The sequence below is a fragment of the Martes martes genome, assembly GCF_963455335.1.
Source record: "Martes martes genome assembly, chromosome: 18".
In the NCBI taxonomy this organism is placed as follows: domain Eukaryota; kingdom Metazoa; phylum Chordata; class Mammalia; order Carnivora; family Mustelidae; genus Martes; species Martes martes.
In genome coordinates, this window is record NC_137906.1 from 8,197,554 (window position 1) to 8,218,337 (window position 20,784).

Below are 20,784 nucleotides of genomic sequence, written 5' to 3' on the forward strand. Positions count from 1 at the left end.
TCGAGGTGGGCAGAACATGGAACACAAAGCTGTGCGAAAACTCAAGCATGAGAGAGAACTTGATTTTCACCAGTTCCAGAGACAGTCATCTCAGATCAGGGCCCCCCTTTTGGGGCCCTGGATTTTGTCTTACCTCGACAAGTCTCATGATTGATCAAGATAAAATCCACGGCAACAACAAAGGCAGTGTTGGTACCCCTGATGGCCTCCAAGATCAGCTGAAGGTAATGAGGGACAGACAAGAGAGAAATGCAGATGAATCGATCCCCGGCAGCTCAGGGACTCTGCTGGTCAGTCTGTCCTCTGCCAAAAGGCCACCTTGTTCTAGCCTCAACAATCCAACTCTGACATCACTTCCATTCAGGAACCAGGTATCCCTCTCGGGGACACCAAATTCACCTCTGCTCCGCTCCCTTTCCAGGGGCCCCTCTTCTCAGCCCTGATTGTACCCAGACATTATGGCCCCCCTCACCACGTTCCCCACAGACGCTGACAGGGGGCGCCCTCTCTGTCTCTCACCTGCATGGGCTGTTGATGCCCCAAAGGGATGGTGACAGAGGTGTTCAGCCAGTCAGGACTCTGAGACCCAACACGTTGCCAGACAGTAGATGGGGAACTGCCCGCAGGGCTCTCCAGCAGGAGATTGAGCTTAGCGCCCTCTCCGAGGCCATACATGTGGTAGGCAAACTCCACACAGATCGCACCCGGGGCACAGAAGGGCCGGCTCACCAGTCTGGAAGACTGGCCCGCCTCAGAGAACTTGTCAGCCTCGATGTAAATATAGCGACCTTCTGGGCGAAAAAGAAGGCAGTCAGAAGAAGGACAAGATGACAAACCGCCACAGGAACAGCCCAGCATGGTTTTCTCTCACGACACCGCACTTTCCAAAGAGGGTCTGACGCGAGCGCGCAAACTCCCCACATTGTAGCAGGATTTCCTCCCCCCTTGCTGGTTTTGGACTTCTAACTGAAGAAGGCAGGAGCCGAAAGAAAGGGAAAACCAAATCATGGGCTGCACCAGTAAATGTCTTGACTGAAAATGAGATTGTGGATTTTGAAGCCTTGGGCTCTGCGAGGTGAGATGCCTGCATTTTCCGGGGAGTTCAGTGACCCCACAGCTATGAAAGTTCTCAACTCACTCTACTTCTGTCCTCTTCCCACAGCTCGGGCACCAGGGCAGCTTCCCAGGAAACACCTGCTGGCTGGTCTTCACCATCTCCAATATCTTCTTCCATCGATCACACCAGTCCCCCCCCACCCCGCCCCAGCTGGGAGAAGACTCAGTAATTTGTCGGCTTGAGGGATCCTCAATCCTCACCTCCAGGAGCACCTATACCCTGGATGTGCATAGTTTTATTTGCACGGGTCCAGTGTCCACCATCCCCTGATGCCTGGGCCCAGTCACAGAAGGGATGCGCATCATCTTCAAAGTCACACTGAGGAAAGCTCTCTAGGAGTCAAAATAGGAGATGTGAGCAACGTGGGCCATGCTTTCTCTTCCCCCCTCCTCGCCCTCCCCGGCCCCCCATTCTGAGCGATCTGGTCCTTCCAGGGCCTGATTCTCACCCCCACAGGGAGAAGTGCTGATCGCATCCACTGCCACAGCTGGCTCTGGGGTCTCTCCAAACACACCCACCACGGTGAACTGAAGAGACAGAGAAAGGGGGCTGGGAATGAAAAAACCAGTCCAAATGCCCCAACCCCCCCCCCCATCTAATTTTATTCTATTCAGGAACCCAGGCACCCTGCTCCCTGTGCCCAAACCCTCAATCCGTTTCAGATATCAGACGTGCCTACCATGTGCAAGGGATCCTGACCTCTCGCTCCTCTGTACCTGAATTTGTCCCTGGGCTGTGTAATTGACAGAAACAGGCTGCCAGTTGGGTCCAGGTTGTCCTGAGAAGAGAGTGTGTTTCCGGATGCTGCCTGCAATGAAAGGGAATACTTAGGAGCGTATTCCTCTCTCCCAGATGGGAGCAGGTCCTTCTCTCTCCCTCTCCCGGTACTTGTATCTGTTTTTTCCAGAAGCCTGATTCCACTCCATGGAGTAACCTTGCATATATCCTAGATTTCCCTAGACCCTAAGGGATGCCCCATAGTTTTCCTGTCAACCTAACCCTGGGAGATGAGTCTCGGGTCCCTGGAAAGCCAGCGACTGCCAGTCTCACCCAAGACGGAAGCAGAGACGGTGAGGGCTGCACCAGGTGATTGTCCACGGAGGATATAGTGGAAGGACAGGCTCAGACAGCCAGAGGAATGGCTCCGCGGGCTCAGGAGGACAGATTTCTGCCTCGGTTTTGCATTCTTGGGGTCCAGGAGCATGTAGAAGCCACCTACAAAGGAAAACGCCGTTAAGATGAGGTGGCTGAAATTGAGGGAGTCGGGCACCGGGACAGGACTCTGGGACTGCAGGGGTCCTGGGCCTGGGAAGCCCCAACAGCTGCCTAGGATCAGCCAGCGCTGAGGGGGGCCCACATCTGGCCGTGGCCTTCGAGCCTTCCAGAAATGCTTGGCAAGAACGATAAGGACGCAGGCACTGCCGAATGAAACGCAGCATCCTCTCAGAAGCAGCAGGCAGAACCCTGTCCTTTGGATTCTGATGCTTTAGGTTCCTTCGCCCCCCCCCCGCCCCCCCCCGAGTCCTGCCCTCTTCCTTTACCGGACCCACTGGACCGCCTAGCAGCTCAGGCAGCCAATCAGCTTGGAGCTCGCTCCGTGACGCAACTGGTAGCCGGAGGAGGGGCATAAAGCTGCGCAGGCGTGCTCGTCTCTGACTCCCGCTCAGTCGCGTCAGGTGAGCGCGCTCGCGCCCTGCCGGCAAAGGCGGCTCCGTGAAGGGCGGAAAGGGGTGGAGGGGAGGGAGTGGGGGAAGTGGGAGAAAAGGAAGGGAAGATGGAAAAATAGGAAACAAGAGGGAAAAAGCGAGCGAGAGAGAGAGAATTAAAACAACAGCCAGCGTTTACTGACGCCGCAGGGCTCGGCCTGGGGTGCTAATGCTCAGGCGGTGGGGCGGGGGTGGGGGGCAGGGATGCCGGGACGGGCCGGCCTCGCCCTGCTCTCCGGGGCGTCTGAGTGAAGGGGAGGGGTGGTTCTCCAGGTCTTTCTAGAAGGTTGACCTCAGGGCGCCTGGGTGGCTCAGTGGGTTAAGCTTCTGCCTTCGGCTCAGGTCTTGATCGCAGGGTCGTGGGATCGAGCCCCCGTATCCGGCTCTCTCCTGCTCCCTCTCCGCCCCTGCCTGCCTCTCTGCCTATTTGTGATTTCTCTCTCTCTCTGATAAATAGATAAAATCTTTTAAGAAAAAAAAAAAAAAAAAGGCCGACCTCAGGCAGCGGGGGAAAGAGCCCAGGAAGGAGAGAAAGTCGTTGGAGTGGACCAAAAGGGCTTATGGGTGGTGGGGGGAGACGGAGGAGAAGAGGAAAGAACAGGAAACCGAAGGGAGAGGACTGTGGATGGAGAAATGCAAAGGGACACAGAACAAAGAGGTGCGAACTTAAGGAAAAAAAATTAGGGAGCGTGGGTTAGGGTTAGTTTGTGGGATGGCGGGGGTGGGGGGCTGAGTGTGTGCAGTTTGCTTTCTGCTGAGTAACTTGTGCTGACCGAGGTTTGAGGTCCCTGGGGTTCACCTCGCCTGACCTGGGGCAGTTATTACTGCCCGGTTAGTCAGGCAAACATCCTAAGCTCCTGCAGAGGTCACTAGAAGCCCAGAAAGGCAAAGGACGGAAGCATGGCCGTTACTCACTACCAGGGCTAGAGAAATCATCCTCGGGCCCCACGTTCGGCACCCCGGAAGGCCCCTTCTTCTGGACCCACTTGGCCCCAGAGGCTGTTGGGATCCAGCTCCAGCCACAGAGATCGTTTGGAACGTCGAAACTGCATGTCTGCATCATGCAGACTGAGGGGAAGAAGAGGGAGGAGGGAGGATTTAGCTTTTTCTAGGAGGAGGCAGCTCCAAAAAGTACGCCGCAGCCTGGGGTCCGGATTCCCAGTCCCGGTCTGTGGCCTACTGTCCCCCGTGGGGGGCTTTTGAGGCAGGTACAGCCCCACCCCTTAGCAGCTAATTCCTGGCACAGATTGCTTAAGCTGCCTGTTAGTTTCCTCATCTATAAATGGGAACAGCAGTACCTGCCTGTCATAAATTAGATCGTAAGTGAGGAGCCGCTAGCATAATCCTGTCCTCAGTAAGGGTTAGTTCCTTGCATTCAGCTTCTGGAATTTACCTTCACTTGCATTTGCTCTCTAATGTCAACCTGGAGGGCTGATGGTGGGTGAAACTGGGGTAATAGCTAGGGTGACCAGACATCCAGTTGGGGCCGGGAACTGAGGGTTTCCCGAGATGCAGGACTTTCAGGGCAAAAAGAGAGGCAGCCCAGGGCAAACTGGAATGGTTGGTCACGCGAGAAAAGGTATCACTACAACCCTGTTAAAAGAGAACCTCTCTTTCGGTGTGGCTGCTTCAGAGGGAAGCAGGGAGCCCCAGCTCCGAGAGAAAGCAGGGTTTGTGGTCCCTGAGCTACGTCTGCCTGGGCAGGTGGTGGAGGCAGAGAGAAAGAGGACAGGAGACAGGGGCTTACTGCGATTACAGGAGCCCCGATGGATAGAGATGGCATCCAGAGAGATGTCCAGGTAAGCTGTGCTGCCCCTCACTCCTTCAAACATCACCTGTGGGAGAAAGGAGGGGACCACTCACCCTGTAAGCTCCTTTGCCTCAGGCTCCCAGTTCTCCTGCCTGAATTCAGATGGCCCAGCCCCACGCCCCCTCTTTGCTCCAGCCCCTCCTGCCCAACCCCCCAACACACACCCAGACTCCCCCCTGGGGCTCAAGCCTCTGCCCTTGGCCTCACCTGGCTGGGGAGGACAAGCCCCATAGGCACGGTGACAGCGGTGGGCATCCAGGAGGGGCTCTGGGTGTTAATGTGCTTCCAGAGCAGGCTGGGGTGCTTTTCCTTGGTGTCCCTGAGCAGTAGCAGTCTGAGCTGGGCGCCCCACGACAGCCCGAACATGTGGTAGGCGAAGTGCACGCAGAGGGGGCCTTGCTCCCATATGGGGGGGCTGCGTAGGCGGGCCACCCCGCCCTGGTGGAAGGTGCTTGATTCCATGTGCAGGTAGTGGCCCTCTGGGGAAGGCAGAGCCCAAGATGGCGAGGGGGCCCTGCTGCCCCCGTCCAGAGTCCAGGCACCCACTTCCAGCTGCCTCCCTTCTCCCCGTGCCCAGGTCTGCCCGAGCCCACCTCCCAGCTGTCTCCCTAAAGCTTAGGCTTCCTCACCTCCATTGGGGTACCCCCCGGGGGGACCAGTGGTGCCGGTGGGGGAGGGCCCACTGGCTCGAATCCAGTCCCCGTCATCTGTGGACGCTTGGGTCCAGTCACAGAGGGGTTTGGAGTTATCCTCAAAGTCACACTGGGTTAGAACAGCTGGGAAGAAAGGGCTGCTCTGAGGCCAGGACGGGGGAGAGGGCCAAACTGGGGGCTGGGGGTTAGCCAGGTTTCTAAGCATAGAGAAGGCAGCCATTAGGAGATTTGGGGTCCAGAGCTGAGTTTCTTAAAAGAGAATCCGAGAAGTGAGAATCTCTTAGGAGAGATTCAGGGCAGGGGTCAGGGCAGAAGAATGACTTCTGGGACAGGGGTCGCAAGCTGAGGGGCTAAGGGGCTGGATTGAGCCGGGCGGGCAGGCTTTGTCTAGGCCCATACATTTTTTTGTTATTCGAACGTGACTGTTCAGGTAGGGCTTGGCCTCTACTCCTCCGTGTTTCCTCCACCCTCTAACATTCACTACATGTCTGTGCCATCACTCAGCCCCGAGGACGCTGGAGGTGGCCGTCCCAGGGAAGGAGAGAGATCTGAACCATGCTGGTTTCCAACTCACAGTTATCCCTAGAGCTGCGAGCAACTGCCTTCCAGTCCGGAGGCTTCTCTTTCCTTGGGGTTGATTTGGAGAAAGAGCGAAGGCGGGGAAAAAAGGAATATTTGTCATTATCGAGAATCATAAGCGTCGATGATCGCGAGCTTTCTGAGCGGTCATTCATGGAAGACGTTTCCTTTCATTTTCGCCATATCATACCAAAGTGTGGGCAGTGAAGGTATATTTAACTTGTCTTCTTTAAGGTTTTCAAAAGGCCATCCAGCCTCCTTACGTTGAATTCCCATCTATCGGGGCACCTGGGTGGCTCAGTGGGTTAAGCCTCTGCCTTTGGCTCAGGTCATGATCCCAGGATCCTGGGATTGAGCCCCACATCGGGCTCTCTGCTTGGTGGGGAGCCTGCTTCCCCCTTTCTCTCTCTGTCTGCCTCTCTGCCTACTTGTGATCTCTCTCTCTGTCAAATAAATAGATAAAATATATTTTTTTTAAATTCTCATAAAAATAAAAATTAAAAAAAAAATTCTCATCTGTCTCCTAAAAAAAAGAAAAAGCATCTCCCCTCCGAGCTCCTCCCACCCCCACAGGGCCCCTCAGCGCCTCTGTGCTTGAGGTGGCCTGTGTGGTAGAGGCTTGCTTTCTGGAGCAGTCCTTAAGTGTTTGAACCTGGGGAAGCTCCTTCCTTCAGACCCAAAGTGGGGACTTTGTGAGTCCCCTGCTGGCGTGTGGGTGGCAAGTGGTCCTGCCTCAGCCATAGGCCACTGAACATATAGATGAGTTACAGAGGGATGGCCCCTCCGAACTCTCCGAACTCCCCGAGCCCCACAGAGAGGCCATCTGCCCCTCCCCAGGTGGCGTGGGCCACACGAAACAACCGTCCCCTTTACTCATTCAAGTTCTGTTCGCTCAGATGGCCCCAGACAAGCTCCAGGACACCAAGCCATCCATCAGGTCTCACTGCCTCTACCTGAAGTCTCCTATCTGCTGAATTTGCCCATTTTCTGAGAGCCCCACCCCTCTTTCCTGTCTGTCTCCCCAGCTCTGTGCCTCCTCCCTCTCTCTCAAGTCCGGGCTCTGTCTTGTTCTCACTGAGCTGCTCACACCCCTCAGTTCCAAGTTCTCGGGCTGCAGGTTTCCCCCCACCATCCCGGTTCATCATCCTCTTCTTCCCCAGGGCTGTGCCCTTCGTGGTTACCCTGCTTACACCCTCCAGCTTTGCCCCTCGCCCTCCCTCGGAGCCACCTCTGATCACTCCCTCGGCCCAGCTTACCGGACAGGGGCAGGCAGGTGGCCCCGGCCCCAGGCAGCCCCGGCCAGCAGCACCAGAGTCCAGACTGGAGGAGCCATGTGGGACCTCAGAGGCGGCTCTCAGGGGAGAGGGGAAGGCACAATAAGCCCAGGCCACGTTATCCACCCCTGACCCTCCTCGCTTGACAACCTTCGGAGAATGCCATGAAAACCAGACAGAGAACACGGGAAACGGAAGCTGCCAGGGTGGAAATGTAGCCTCCGACAAAGAGAAATCAAGTGAGAGCAGGAGAGAAGGAAGGCAAGAAAGACAAGCGAAAGAGACTCGGAGAACCCGACCGGGAGGTCTAACATCCAAACAAAAGGGTTCAAAACAGAAGGAACCAAGGAGAAGAAATGCCTTAAGAGAAACCAGAACAGGAAGATTTCCCGGGACTGAGATACACGTCTCTTGATTAGAAGGGGTCTCGTATGATGAATGCAGGGACACCCGTGGAAGGCGTGTCATGAGATTCGAGAGTAGCAGGGGGGAAAGAGAAGACCCTAACCACTTTCAGATAGAAAAAAGCAAGTCACATACTTTCTAAGGATCGGGAATCAGCATGGCGTCAGGCTTTTCAATAGCAACCATGGGTTCTAAAAGGCCGTGGAACATTGTCTGCAGAATTCCAACGGAAAATCATTTCAAACCTAAAATTCTATAGCTGGCGACAGCGGTGTAAGCGACTGGCCAGTCAAATAGGGTGGGACTGGAAACGCTTAATGGCAAAGAACTGAAAAAAAGACAAGTCACACAGAAGACGTGCCACCAGCCGGTAAACATTGGAGAAGAGGTTCTGCTCCACTAGTACTAAGGAAAATTCTAGTCAGAGCTACAGCTCTCACAGTGACCACCATTTAAGTGACTGAAAGCACTGCGTGTTGGCCAGGATGTAGGTAGACACACTCAAATACACTGGTGCTAAGACCGTAGGTTGGGGAAGACTTCTCAGAAGGTAACGTGACAGTGACTCTTAAACTTTCTAGCGTGCGTGGTTTCCACCCCGCCTTATCTTTCTAGGAATCTCCCCACAGAAATCCACGTGTATTTGCCTAAAGCTGGGCACACCTTAAAGATGATCATTGGCGTATTGATTATAATAGGAAAAAAAAATCAAGATTACCTAAATGTTTACCGGCAGATAGGCAGTTGGATCACATTCAAGGAATATTTTTTCATATGAAGGAATATTATGGAGGTATTAAAAAAATGGCACTCCTTCAAAAATTAAAAATTAAAAATAGACTTACCATGGGGTCCGACAATTCCACTTCTGGGTGTGTAGACCCAAAAGAATTAAAAACAAAGACTTGAAGAGAGGCAGTATTTGCCATAACCAAAAGGTGAGGGCAACCCAAGAGTCAAACAAAATATGGTGTATTCGTACAATGGGATATCATTCCACCTTTGAAGTGAAGGAAATTCTCACACATGGAGGAGACGACGCTGAGTTAAGCAAGCCCGACACAGAAGGACAAATATCATAGGATTCTGCTTATCCGAGTTACCTGCGGCAGTCAAAACTCCCAGAGACAGGAAGTAGAATGGCTGTTGCCAAGAATGGGGAGTTAGTGCTTAACTGGGACAGAATTTCCGTTGGGGAAGATGAAAAGGTTCCGTGGATGGTCAGCAGTGATGGTTTCCCAGTGTGAATGTACTTAATGACACTGAATAATGCACTTAGAAATGGTTAAGAAGAGGGATGCCTGGCCGGCTCAGTGGGAAGAGCTGGAGACCCTTGATCTTGGGATTATGAGTTTGAGTCCCATGTTGGGTGTAGAGATGACTTAAATAAATAAGAAGATTTTTTAAAAAAAGATTTTAAAATGGTTAAGAATGGGGCGCCTGGGTGGCTCAGTCTTTAAGCATCTGCCTTCGGCTCAGGTCATGATTCTAGGGTCCTGGGATCGAACCCCACATCGGGCCCCCTGCTCAGCGGGAAGCTTGCTTCTCCCTCTCCCACTCTCCCTGTTTGTGTTCCCTTTCTTGCTGTGTCTCTTGCAAATAAATTTTTTTGAAAAAATGGTTAAGAAGGTAAATTTTTTTTAAAAGATTTTTTGTTTGTTTATTTGACAGAGAGAGATCACAAGTAGTCAGAGAGGCAGTCAGAGAGAGAGGGAAGCAGGTTCCCTGCTGAGCAGAGAGCCCGATACGGGGCTCGATCCCAAGACCCTGAGATCATGACCTGAGCCAAAGGCAGAGGTTTAACCCACTGAGCCACCCAGGCGCCCCCAAGAAGGTAAATTTTATGTTATGAGTCTGTTTCCACAATTAAAGATTATTTCATGGGGTGCCAGGGTGGCTTGTATTTCCTCTCTGACTATCTCTCTCTCTCTCTCTGTCAAATAAAAAAATAAAAATAATTTCAGAAATATCACTTGATGTTCTAACACCGTTAAAGTTTATTTCTGGCTTAAAGAAGAAGGGAATGATGATAGATCGAGATGTTCTGATAGTGGAAAGAGAACCTGCATATGTTATTAAATGAAAGAGGCCGAAAAGTCCAGAACACCGACAATAGGAGGGACAAGCCAGCTCTGCAAAGGGAGGGGTGGGGAGGGGACCTTCCCGAGGCATGTTTAGTAGCCTGTTTTTTGTTCGTTTGTTTTTTAAAGATTTTATTTATTTATTTATTTATTTATTTATTTATTTAATGGAGAGTGAGAGAGAATAATCAGGGAGAGCAGCAGAGAGAGAGGGAGAGGGAGAAGCAGGCTCTCCCGCTGACCAGGGACCCCCCCCCTTCGCAGGGCTCGAACCCAGGACCCTGGGATTAGGACCTGGGCCAAAGGCAGATGCTCAACCGACTGAGCCACCCAGGTGCCCCTAAAGATTTTATTTTTAAGTAATCTCTACACCCAACATGGGACTCCGATTCATAACCCTGAGATCAAGGGTCGCAGGCTCCACTGCCTAAGACAGACAAGTGCCTCTAGCAGCCTCTGTTTTATCTGTGGAGTAGAAGGCGAGCAGAGAAAGCTCTGGTGGCAAGCAGGTCACAGCAGTACCCCTCTCAGGGGCTCCCTGGCAGTCCTACCCGCAGCCAACTCACCCCTACCTTCCAGCTTGGGCTCATACCAGCCGCCCTCCTCTGGCCCACGCCTTCCCGCCCACCTTGCCCCAGCACACTTTACAATCCTCAGGGCTTCTCTCCACACACGACCACAGGTGGCCAAGCAGACAAGCACTTTGGTAGGGAGTGTGTAGAGGGGTCCCTGCCCCCAGGTCCCTGGTGACAGGAAGGGAAGGCTTTTGGAAAGAGGTGACACCTGAGAGGCTTTCTAAACCACAAAGAGATGGTAATGAGGCAAAGAAGTTGGGATGGCACATCCAGGAAGAGAGAATGTTCCAGGCTTAGAAGGGAGCATGACATTTTTAAAGAATGGTCTGTGTCGGGGGTGCCTGCGTGGCTCAGCGGGTGAAGCATCTGACTCGACTTGAGCTCAGGTCCTCATTTCCAGGTCTTGAGATCAAGCCCTCATCGGGCTCAGCGCTCAAGGTGGAGTCTGCTTGAGTACTCTCCCTCTCCCTCTATCCCTACTGCACCCCGCCCATCTCTAAATAAATAAATAAAATCTTAAATTTAAAAAAAAGGGGGCACCCGGGTGGTTCAGTGGGTTAAAGCCTCTGCCTTCGACTTGGGTCATGATCCCAGGATCCTGGGATCGAGCCCCGCATCGGGCTCTCTGCTCAGCGGGAATTCTGCTTCCTCCTCTCTCTCTGCCTGCCTCTCTGCCTACTTGTGGTCTCTGCCTGTCAAATAAATAAATAAAATCTTAAAAAAAAAAAAAAAGGGAATGGCGTGTGTGTGTGTGTGTGTGTGTGTAACACTGGGAAGAGGCAGGGGCCCCGGCTTGGGGAACCTTGAATGCTTTGAGGAACCATCAAAAGTTTTAAACAAGGGTTACCTGACCCGACTTGCATTTTCAAAATGCCACCCGGGCACCCTGGGCGGATGTGGGGGGCCTGGCTGGAGCTGGGGAGACAGGAGAGGAGGCTGTCAAGGGTGAGAGATGGTGGCGTAGTTGCACACTAACATCAAGACAGCACGAGAGGGGACATGAGCAGATCGAGAACTTTCCAGAAGCCAGAAACAGCCATTCTTGCGGGCTAACCTCACTGAACCTCATGTCCTCCTCACTATAAAATCATTGTCCTCATTTTCCATGTGTAGAAACTGAACTCCAAAGGAATGAATTGTGTCCAAATTTCCCATATCCCACTACACCCAGGTGTTCCTAGAAACCTTTGGTTTCATTCCCTTCACCTCAGCAGCCCCCTACTCTCTGCCATCAAATCTATGCCCAGGGCACCGGGCCTTTGCCCCTGACGAGTGAAAGGGGATGCCTGGGGCAGCCATTCTCATGAGCTGTCAGGGAGGGGCTGGGACAGTCGTGCACCAGGCATTGGAGAGGGAAGTCCCCAACCCCCTCACAGACCTGGGGACTCCTACCTAAATAAGCACCAATAGGACCACCGAGGGGTCAGATCAGGGGAGAGAGAGATCCTCTCTGCCTCTTGACATCAAAGCGGGACATGTAAAGGACGCCCAGCCCCGACCCTGATCGACCCTTCCTCCATACCAGGTTAGGAGAGTAATCAAAAGAGGGACAGAGCCAGGAAATGGTTAACCCAGGGAAGAACCGCAGAAGCAAATTGACCCACAGCCCCTCCTGGTTGGGCAATAAGTCCTCTGAGGGCTGCTTTTGCTGACCTCTCTTTGGCGCCACAGAGCCACAGAGCGGGACAGTCACAGCTTCCAACCTGTCTGGGGTGGGGGTTGGTGTGCAAGGCAGGACAGGATGGGGTGCTGGTGTGGAAGGACACCACAGGGCTCTGTGTTTTGGGGTGTCAGAATGCACAAGGCCCCTGAGGGTTTGTCGCTTGGTCAAGCCCAGCAGCTGCAGGCAGAGGTGTGAGGGACCCCGGCATGTGGAAGAACCCCGGAAGCGCTCCAGAGAACTGACGCCAGTCCTGGCTTTGCTGTGTTTCCTTAAACAGGACTCTCCCTCTCTGGGCCTTAGTTTGCTCTTCTGCAAAATGAAGAGACTAGCACAGCTAAGTTCTTTTAAAAGCAGAAATTGTGGGCAGGTCACGTAAAATTTTTGTATTAATCATTTTTTTTTAAATCAAGAGGAGGGGGGACACCTGGGTGGCTCAGTGGGTTAAGCCTCTGCCTTCGGCTCAGGTCATGATCTCAGGGTCCTGGGATCAAGCCCCGCATCAGGGTCTCTGCTCAGCGGGGAGCCTGCTTCCTCCTCTCTCTCTGTCTGCCTCTCTGCCTACTTGTGATCTCTCTCTGTCAAATAAATAAATAAAATCTTGGGGAGGGGGGGAAGAGTTCATGGACATTTGGTCATGACTCACATAAATTGGGAAACCATACTACTGTCTGCTTTTCTGTGGCCAATCATCTTTCATAATGTCATTTTATGATGGAATTGTAGAGGAATTACCTTCAACCAGCTGGGAAAAAAATGTAGTTAACATTCAGCTTCGATTCCAATGTCTAAGAGGCCCCATTTAGCTAATTCAAATCCAGCAACATTCATCTGCTATGATGAGAAGAGGATTCTGAGTAGTTCAGGAAAATCTTAGGTGACCTGTGGGCTGGGGTCAGACAGATGCATTTGGTCAGCCTGATGGTCAGGCCCAGGGAGAAGGTTTGGGCCAATAGGCAGCAGTCAAAGTGGGAGCTGGGGGCTGTAGGAGGTGGCTGAGTTGGTCCCTAGTTCTGGGGGACTTGGGTGGTGGAGGATAGGAGGGAAGACATGGGAGCCGAAGGCAGGAGTTGGAGCGGGGAGGAGATTTTATTTTTAAGATTGATTGATTGAGAGAATCTGCTTGAGAGAATCTCAAGCAGACTTCCTGCTGAACGAGGGTCTTGATCCCATGACCCATGAGATCATAACCTGAGCCAAAACCAAGAGTCAGACACTCAACCGACTGAACCACCCAGACACCCCTTGGGGAGGAGTTGATACTGAGAGATGGAAGAACTCCTTGACCTGGAGCTGCTCCCTCCCCTCCAAGTCACTCCCTCTACTCTCCTTTCCTTATGCTCCCTGCTTCTGCTAAGAAGAGGGAACAGGAATCAGAGAGCCTGGGTCCTTCCTGGTCCTTATCTTCCGCTTAGTGTCTTAACCGCCTGGGCAAGGCCCATAATCTCTCTGGGTCTCGGTTTCTTCCTCGGCAAAATGGAGATCCCCCACCATCTCCGCCCGCCTCGTGCAGTTGGGAGAGCAAATAAGAAAATGCCCAGGAAGGCACCTCGTAAATCACAGAGCACTCTACAAACAGAAAGCATCTCCATTAAACAATTATGTAACCCGCTGACTCAGAACTGGGCCGCGCTGGCTCCCGTCCTGCCAGGAAGTTAGCAGAGCTGGCTGCATCATTTTACGTGGTGGAACTCGGTTGTCTTCTCCCCATCTGGCAAACAGGGATGATACCTAAGGACCTCCTGTTTTCATGGACTTGTGGTGAGAATCGCAGCAGATCGCATAGGCTCCCGAGTTTCATATATTGTGAATCACCATAATAATAGTAGAGAGGAAAGTTCACATCCCCAGCCTGCACTGAAAGACCCTTTGAAATCTGGCAACACCCTCCTGGGCGGGGGTGGGTGGGTGGGGGGGGGGTGGGGGGGTGTCTCTTTGGAGGACATTGGGCCGCGAGAGGCACAGACTGTCATCTCACGTTTTCCTAGCGCTTGGTACAAAGGCTGCCACAAAGTAGGCACTCTGTAAATGTGGAATAAATGAGTTACATTTTTTTAAAAAGATTTTATTTATTTATTTGACAGATAGAGATCACAAGCAGGCAGAGAGTCAGGCAGAGAGAGAGGGAGGGGGAAGCAGGTTCCCTGCTGAGCAGAGAGCCCCCGATGCGATGCAGGGCTCGATCCCAGGACCCTGGGATCATGACCTGAGCCGAAGGCAGAGGCTTTAACCCACTGAGCCACCCAGGCGCCCCAATGAGTTACATTTTTAATGTCTTAACACACTGGCCCCAAGTCATATAGTTCAGCTTCCATTAACTTTAACTTTGTTTTGTTTTGTTTTGTTGATAGAAAACAGTAAGCAGTCTGAAGAGAAGTCAAGGAATAAGGTAAGTGGCCCGGTCTTGTGGGTAAAAAAGATCCAGGTAGTGGGTGGGCCCGGGAATGTCTAGGTGGCACAGTGGGCTAAGATATGCTTGGGGGTCATGAGTCCTAAACCTGGTGTTTGGGTCCTAGCTGCCATTCTTAGCTGCATGCCTTGGGTTTCGGGACAACTCTCTTAGCTTCTCGCCATCGAGAAAGACAAATTCCTCCCTCCTGATTCACAGCAGTGGGGCAAGAACCAGAAGCCATCCATGGAAACCGCAATACAAATTTTTTTTAAAGATTTTATTTATTTATTTGACAGACAGAGATCACAAATAGGCGGGGCGGGGCGAAGCACGCTCCCTGCTGAGCAGAAACCTGATGCGGGGCTCGATCCCAGGACCCTGAGATCATGACCTGAGCTGAAGGCAGAGGCTTTAACCCACTGAGCCATCCAGGTGCCCCCGCAATACAAATTTTTATTGGAAAGTGCAAAGATCACCACTCTAAGAGTTCTTTCACTTGTAGATCTCTCTAACATTTCCCAGTAGGGCCTGAAGAGGGCACTGTACCCCAGGAGCTGGTTTGGCCAGGGTGAAAATTCTCCTTTGGGTCTATCTCTGCGTTGATTCCTCCCACCACGCTTCACCCCTGCCCCCAGCACACGCATATACTTGGCAAATACCCTCCAATCCCGCAATTTACCCCTAATTTGCCCTGCTGGAGATTGCAAAAATTCTCTCTTTTGCATATTTTCAGGGGTACGGGCTGACTTCTCTTAAATTTTGTGATGCAAGCAGAAAGACTAGTCCCCACATATATGATAATGGTCAGGACTGGTCTCTTGGGGTACGTTGCAGCTGAAGCATTATTCCTGGGAAGGAATTTGAGGTGGATCGTTGGGAGTAATGGGTGAAATTAGAAGCAGGGATGGAGAGCGGAAGCTGAGTTAGTTTGTTCTGTGTCCCCCATTCCAGGGGAACAGGGCGCAGGGAGGGATTATAAGGAAGGTAAGTGACTAGGTGAGAGCTGGGGGCACTTGGGGGTTCCTGCTGTCTTGGCTTTGGGCAGTTTATTTTTCCATCTGTTCCTTGGGAATGACAGTGGAAACTTTCTCTGAATTGTGCAAGGAATAAAATGAGGTCATGGAAGCGAACCCCCTAGAATAGCTCTGGGCACAGAGTGCTCGATGAGACCGCTGTCGGGAACGTGGCCCCTTCTGCAAGTTCCAGGGGAGAGAGCATTAATGGTGACCATCCCCAGGCAAGGAAAGGGGTCAGCTGAATTTAGAGATGGCAAAGGGCTGATGCGGGAATGTGGCTTTAGCCAGAGACGCCACAGAGAAGACGTAAGAAAAAATAAGGGGCCACTGGCCGAAACTAGAAGCTGCCACCAGCCCCCAAAGGGGCTTCTGTTTCCTTGATGGCAGCTGTAGCTCCCTAAAGAGGCTTGCCAGCTGCCTACTGAGGCATAGCCTTGAATGGAACCACCTTATTGACCGGCGTGGGCAGAGCTGTGGCCTCAAGCCCAGTGGGGTCAAGGGGTCAGACAGGCCATGCGAGGCAGCACGTAGGGCCGGACCCCCTCCGCCTCTAGTTGCCCAGGACCGTGGCCTGCTGCCAGGGTGGGAGCAGGGCCTGGGAAGTAGGGGGCTCCCGGGAAAACAGAAAAGTCAAGAGCCACGATGTGGTTTCAGTTCTTGCCAGTGAGATTGAAAAATACACAGAACTTGGACCCAGTGAGAGCCAGGGGCCAGCCCCCATCCCATCCTCATGGCTCCCACCACCCTTTGTCCAGTGGGTTCTTGCTGTCATGGGAGTATCCATGAGACCTGGAGAATTCATGGCTTGTCACCGAAATTCTCCAGTCCCTCCTGTCCTTGCCTGATAGGTGCAAAAGAGAGGGATGTGCCCTCCAGCTTGGCCTGGTATCACCGTTCAGCAGGGCGCTGAGGTGAGTTTTGGTGTCTCCCCAGCAAGGCTCTGTCCCCAAGTTTAAGCTGATTTCCTCCGACTTCCTCCTGCTTCGGGGCCTCAGGCTGGCCCTATGACATCCTTAGATCTGGACGGTTCTTCCCGGCCCTTGAGATGTCACCCCTGGCCGTGGAGTGTCCGTGGGACAGGCTAGTGCTGAGCTGCTCACCCCTCGACAGGGGTCAGGAGTGGGGGTGCAGAGGCGTGGCACAGGCAGCGGTGGTAAGTGAGGTGGTGGACGTGCCCGGGGTGGGAGCACCTGGTCACCTGTCCCCTCTCCTGCAGGCCTCCCCTGTGTACAGCGTCAGCTTGCCCCGCAGGAAATTGGAGTAGATTCGGAAAAGTTTGCACAAAGTATCAACAGTGAATGTTCGGAGTGGAGCAGCAGAAGCTTCCTCTGGAAGGGAGCTGGCCTCCTTCTGCCAAGGAGACAACAGAAAGTTACCGCAGTCGGGGAAGGCGGAGGGGTGGGGGTGGGGGACCCTGGAGGTGAGGTGTGAGGGGGGCTCCTACCCACCTGGGCTCCCAGCGCCCGGAGCAGGGAGGTGAGGCTGCGTAGGCTACTGACGGCTTTGTCCACATGCAGCTGCAGGGTCTCAGACGGCTGCGAGGCATTGGCCAACAGGGCCTGGCCCCGCAGGATGGCTTCCGAGAGCAGAGCCAGGCCCTGCCAGACTTCCACGGCCTGCTGCCCGACCTAAAGCAAACGGAGACTTGGAGTCAGCAGCCCAAGCCCGCCCCTCCCTCTCAGCAGCCCCAAACACCAGGCTGAGCAAAGTGAAGGCTTAGAATCAGTTTTGTTGAATGAATGAATGAATGAATGAACGAACAAGAACAAAGGAAGGAACATATTGCGTTCAGCCCTCATCTTCTTCTATCGCTCTCCCTCCCACCCCATCAGGTTCCCAAAATAAGACTCCCCAAGAAGAAGGAAAAAATAAACTCACGTCCATCCTCTTCCAGGTGTAGAAATTAACCTTGGTGTCTGGGACGGTGATATTCTCACTGAAGCTGCAGCCTGGAGCACAGCCCATCTGAAATGCACCCCCCGGGGTGGGGTGGGGGGGGTCAGGCTCCCCAAAAGCTCCGTCCACCTTTTGGCCCTTACCTAGCTTCCAGGTGTGCATTGGGGACAACCACTTGTATCCCTTCCACTGGGGGCTCTGACTTCCCACCTTCTCCACCCCTGAACCAAGTACCAGGAAGGGGGCTCCGGTTCCTGGATCTTGGAGGACACCCTTGGACTCCTGAGAGTGAGTTCTGTGGAATGTCCTGAGGAGGGGGCCTCACCGTGACATTTTCTGCCTCCCTGGCCTCCAGGATGTATCTCTCCAGGACTCGGCTGTCACAAATGAGGCGAGGGGGGGCGCCCAGGACTGGGAGGCCCAGAGGAAGCAGCAGCAAAGACAGCAGAAGCAGCAGGGCAGGACATTCTAGAAAAGAGTGCCCCAGTGCATGGTTTCGGAGGGGCAGGTTCACACATCCTGCTTCACTGCCCCCAGCGAGGCGCTCCAGACCCCCCCACCTTCCCAGCGCTCGGGTTCTGCCTCCTCTGCCTTCATTCAATCCTGCTGCGGCACACACCCCACCCCCCTAAACTACCGGCATCCACTTCTCCAGGCCAAACTTCGATCCCGGTGTGACCGAGGCGTCCCTTCTCGCAGATCCCGGTGATTGCTCCAAGACCCAGGTATCCGCTTTCTCCCCTCGCACGTAGCAGCCCCTCTTCTCCCAGAACCCCCAAACCGCGCCCCCTTGTCCAGGTCGGATTTCACCTTTCACAGGGGCTCCTTAAGCCCTGCCGGCACGTGGAGGCTGCCCCACCCCCCTTGCCCTTCCGGGGTCCTTGGCAAGTTGTCGGTCCTTGAACCCAGTCACCTCGGGGCCACTAGCCCCAGCGGTAAATTCCTGCTCAAACAGGGGCCGGGCGGGCGGGGGCTCCTCCGGCCGGCGAGTACTCACCGCACACCCCCATCTCCGCGCCTCCCCCGGCCCCTCAGCGACCAGGGGCTCGGCCGGCGCCCTTGCCGGGAGCCCTCATCCTGGGAAGCGCGATGGGGCAGGGCCGTCCGTCCCCACGGCCCGAAGTAGGGGGCCGCCGTCCAGGGGCCGCTGAGCCGGGGTCGCACGGAGCGAACGCAAGGCTCTCGGCCAGGGTCCGCGAGGAGTGGCGCGCGGCGACCGGCCGGGGTTGGCCCGGGGACTGCGGCTCGGCCGGGGGTCGGGGCTGTTATCAGCATGTGTGCGTGCGTGTGTGGGGGTGGGGGGCAGGCTGTGTGCGTGAGGGGTCGCCAGAGGTAAGGGCCAGAGGGGTCAGACCGGGGCAGGACGCCTGGGTCGGGGGCTCGCCGGGGTGGGAGGAGAGCGGCAGCGGGAGCGGAGCGGGGCACCGGTCTGCCCCGCCGACCCCGGGTTCTGGGAGGCGCGACTGGGTGCGCACCGGCGGGAGGTGCGCGTTCGCATTCTGGGAAAGGCTGGGGACCTCGTGGCAACCCCCATCCCGGGGAGGGAGTATGGTGGGGGGGGGGCGGGTTGGCGCGTCCCAGTCCTGGGCGGGGGTTCAGAGCTGGGGAGGCCGGTTCCTGGCAGAGGCAAGTTGCCTTCCTTCTCACAATTCCAGTACTTGTCCTAGAAGCCAGTATTGTTCATGTTGAGGAACTTGATGGGGGCACACGGAGTAAGAAATGTGGGGGGTCTTCTCTCCCCCACTCTTTACTTTTCTAGGACTCTGAAAACCCAGAACTTGAACTTTTAGGGCACTGGGCACATGGTACGTTGCGCAGGTCATGCGTGCACTTTGACATCCTTTTTGTTCTTTGTTGTTTGGGGTTTTGACCTGTGATATAGGTTAGCCTGCGTGGCGAAATTCGTTAGAACTCTGAAACAGAGCTGGAGCGCCTGGCTGGCTCAGTGGGTTAAGCCTCTGCCTTCGGCTCAGGTCGTGATCTCAGGGTTCTGGGATCGAGCCCCATATCGGGCTCCCTGCTCAGCAGGGAGCCTACCTCCCCCTCTCTCTCTGCCTCTCTGCCTACTTGTGATCTCTGTCTGTCAAATAAATAAAAAACCTTAAAAAAAACAAAAACAAAAACAAAAAGAACTCTGAAACAGAGCTGTTCCCCAGACTGATGGTGGCTGAGATTTGCAGCTAAGCCTCTGGGGCTTCTAGGAAGCAGGGGGCCAATCCCCCTAGAGCAGGAGTCGGAGGCGGGCTGGCCTCTCAAACCTTGGAAAGTGGTCTCAGTCCTGAGCCTCAGTGCCCTGACCTGTCAAAGGGGGGGTGTGTGATGAGGTCCCAGTTCCAAAGTCCTACAAATACAGGTAGTTATATATCTTCCCTCGCTTCCTTCCGAGAGATTCCAAGAGATTAAAGATATTTTATTCACAGGATCAGTGCCTTCTTTGTGCAAGTCAGGGGACTATAAACTTTGCAAGACAAAAAAAGATGTGTTTGACAGCTAGCTCCCGCCTCCTGGAGTTTGTAGCTTACAACAGAGATAAGATGGGTACACAGGGCAGTGTGTGAGGACCGGAGCGTTCAGAGCCTGGCTGGAAGGGTTTGGAAGAGGCAGAGCTCATTGTTAGCTAGGGGAGTCGAAGAACATTTGATGCAGAGGGTGCCATGAGCTCAGCCTTGACTGGCCCGTAGCATTTCAATAGGAAGAGATGTGGAGTGGGAATGAAGCTAGTTCAGCAAGGGAAAGGGGGGAGGGGTCAGGTGTGTCAGGATGGAGGGTGTGGACTGCAAAGGTGGCAGACACTAGGCCAGAGGGCTGGTTAGGGAGAGGTCAGGTTGTGAAGGGCCTTGAATGCCGCTCTTAAGAATTTGGATTTGGGGCACCCGGGTGGCTCACTTGGTTGAGCATCCGGGGGATAGAATGGTTTCAGCAGGTCACGATCTCATGGGTCATGAGATAGAGCCCTGCACGGGCCCCACGCTTAGCGGGGAATTTGCTAGAAAGATTCTCCCCCTCTGGCCCACCCCACCATGTGTGCAGGCACGCTCTCTCTAAAATAAAAAAAGAAGGGGTGCCTGGGTAGCTCAGTGGGTTAAGCCTCTGCCTTCGGTGCAGGTCATGATCTCAGGGTCCTGGGATTGAGCCCCCGCATCGGGCTCTCTGCTCAGCAGGGAGCCTGCTTCCCCCCTCTCTCTGCCTGCCTCTCTGCTTACTTGTGATCTCTCTCTCTCTGTCAAATAAATAAATAAATAAAATCTTTAAAAAATAAAATAAAATAAGAAGTCTTAATTTTTTTTTAAGGAATTTGGATTTTGTTTGTAAAGAGTGGGAAGCACTCATTCATTCGTTTATTTGGGAAATGAATATTCATTTAAGAAATACATATGAGTACCTCATTGTGGCCGGACACCTGGGGATAGAATGAAACAGACAAGAGGGGCTCCCCTGGTGGGGCTGACATTCTAGTGGTGAGGCAGGAAGACCAAGACCAAAATGAATAAAAGAGGATCTGTCATGGCACCAACAGACCAAGAAGACCGGGCATGGAAGGGACCAGGAGTGTTGGAGGAGGTTGCAGGTTTAGATGGGGTAGTCGGGGAAGCCGTGCTGAGTGTGACTTGAATAAAGGC

At 53.8% G+C, this 20,784-nt stretch overlaps 2 protein-coding genes across 2 annotated transcripts in view; both read right to left on the minus strand.

Moving 5' to 3' along the window:
• ZAN (zonadhesin) overlaps nt 1–7,198 on the minus strand; it is a gene marked incomplete at its 5' end in the record, with an annotated part of 33,720 nt that extends 26,522 nt beyond the window's left edge. Inside the window, 12 exons of the mRNA XM_080830420.1 lie at nt 134–218; nt 520–791; nt 1,318–1,449; nt 1,566–1,644; nt 1,834–1,925; nt 2,168–2,332; nt 3,739–3,891; nt 4,571–4,658; nt 4,841–5,112; nt 5,263–5,409; nt 5,861–6,000; nt 7,122–7,198. Of these exons, the coding sequence (XP_080686546.1) occupies nt 134–218; nt 520–791; nt 1,318–1,449; nt 1,566–1,644; nt 1,834–1,925; nt 2,168–2,332; nt 3,739–3,891; nt 4,571–4,658; nt 4,841–5,112; nt 5,263–5,409; nt 5,861–6,000; nt 7,122–7,198 (1,702 nt within the window). The remainder of the gene's footprint in view (nt 1–133; nt 219–519; nt 792–1,317; nt 1,450–1,565; nt 1,645–1,833; nt 1,926–2,167; nt 2,333–3,738; nt 3,892–4,570; nt 4,659–4,840; nt 5,113–5,262; nt 5,410–5,860; nt 6,001–7,121) is intronic.
• A 9,264-nt stretch (nt 7,199–16,462) lies between these two features.
• EPO (erythropoietin) lies at nt 16,463–18,174 on the minus strand (the record flags this gene model as incomplete). The annotated part of the gene is made up of 5 exons (XM_080830421.1): nt 16,463–16,618; nt 16,717–16,896; nt 17,147–17,233; nt 17,490–17,632; nt 18,162–18,174. The coding sequence occupies 5 exons, from the start codon at nt 18,172–18,174 to the stop codon at nt 16,463–16,465; spliced, it is 579 nt and encodes a 192-aa protein (XP_080686547.1).
• Nucleotides 18,175–20,784: the final 2,610 nt, after the last annotated feature.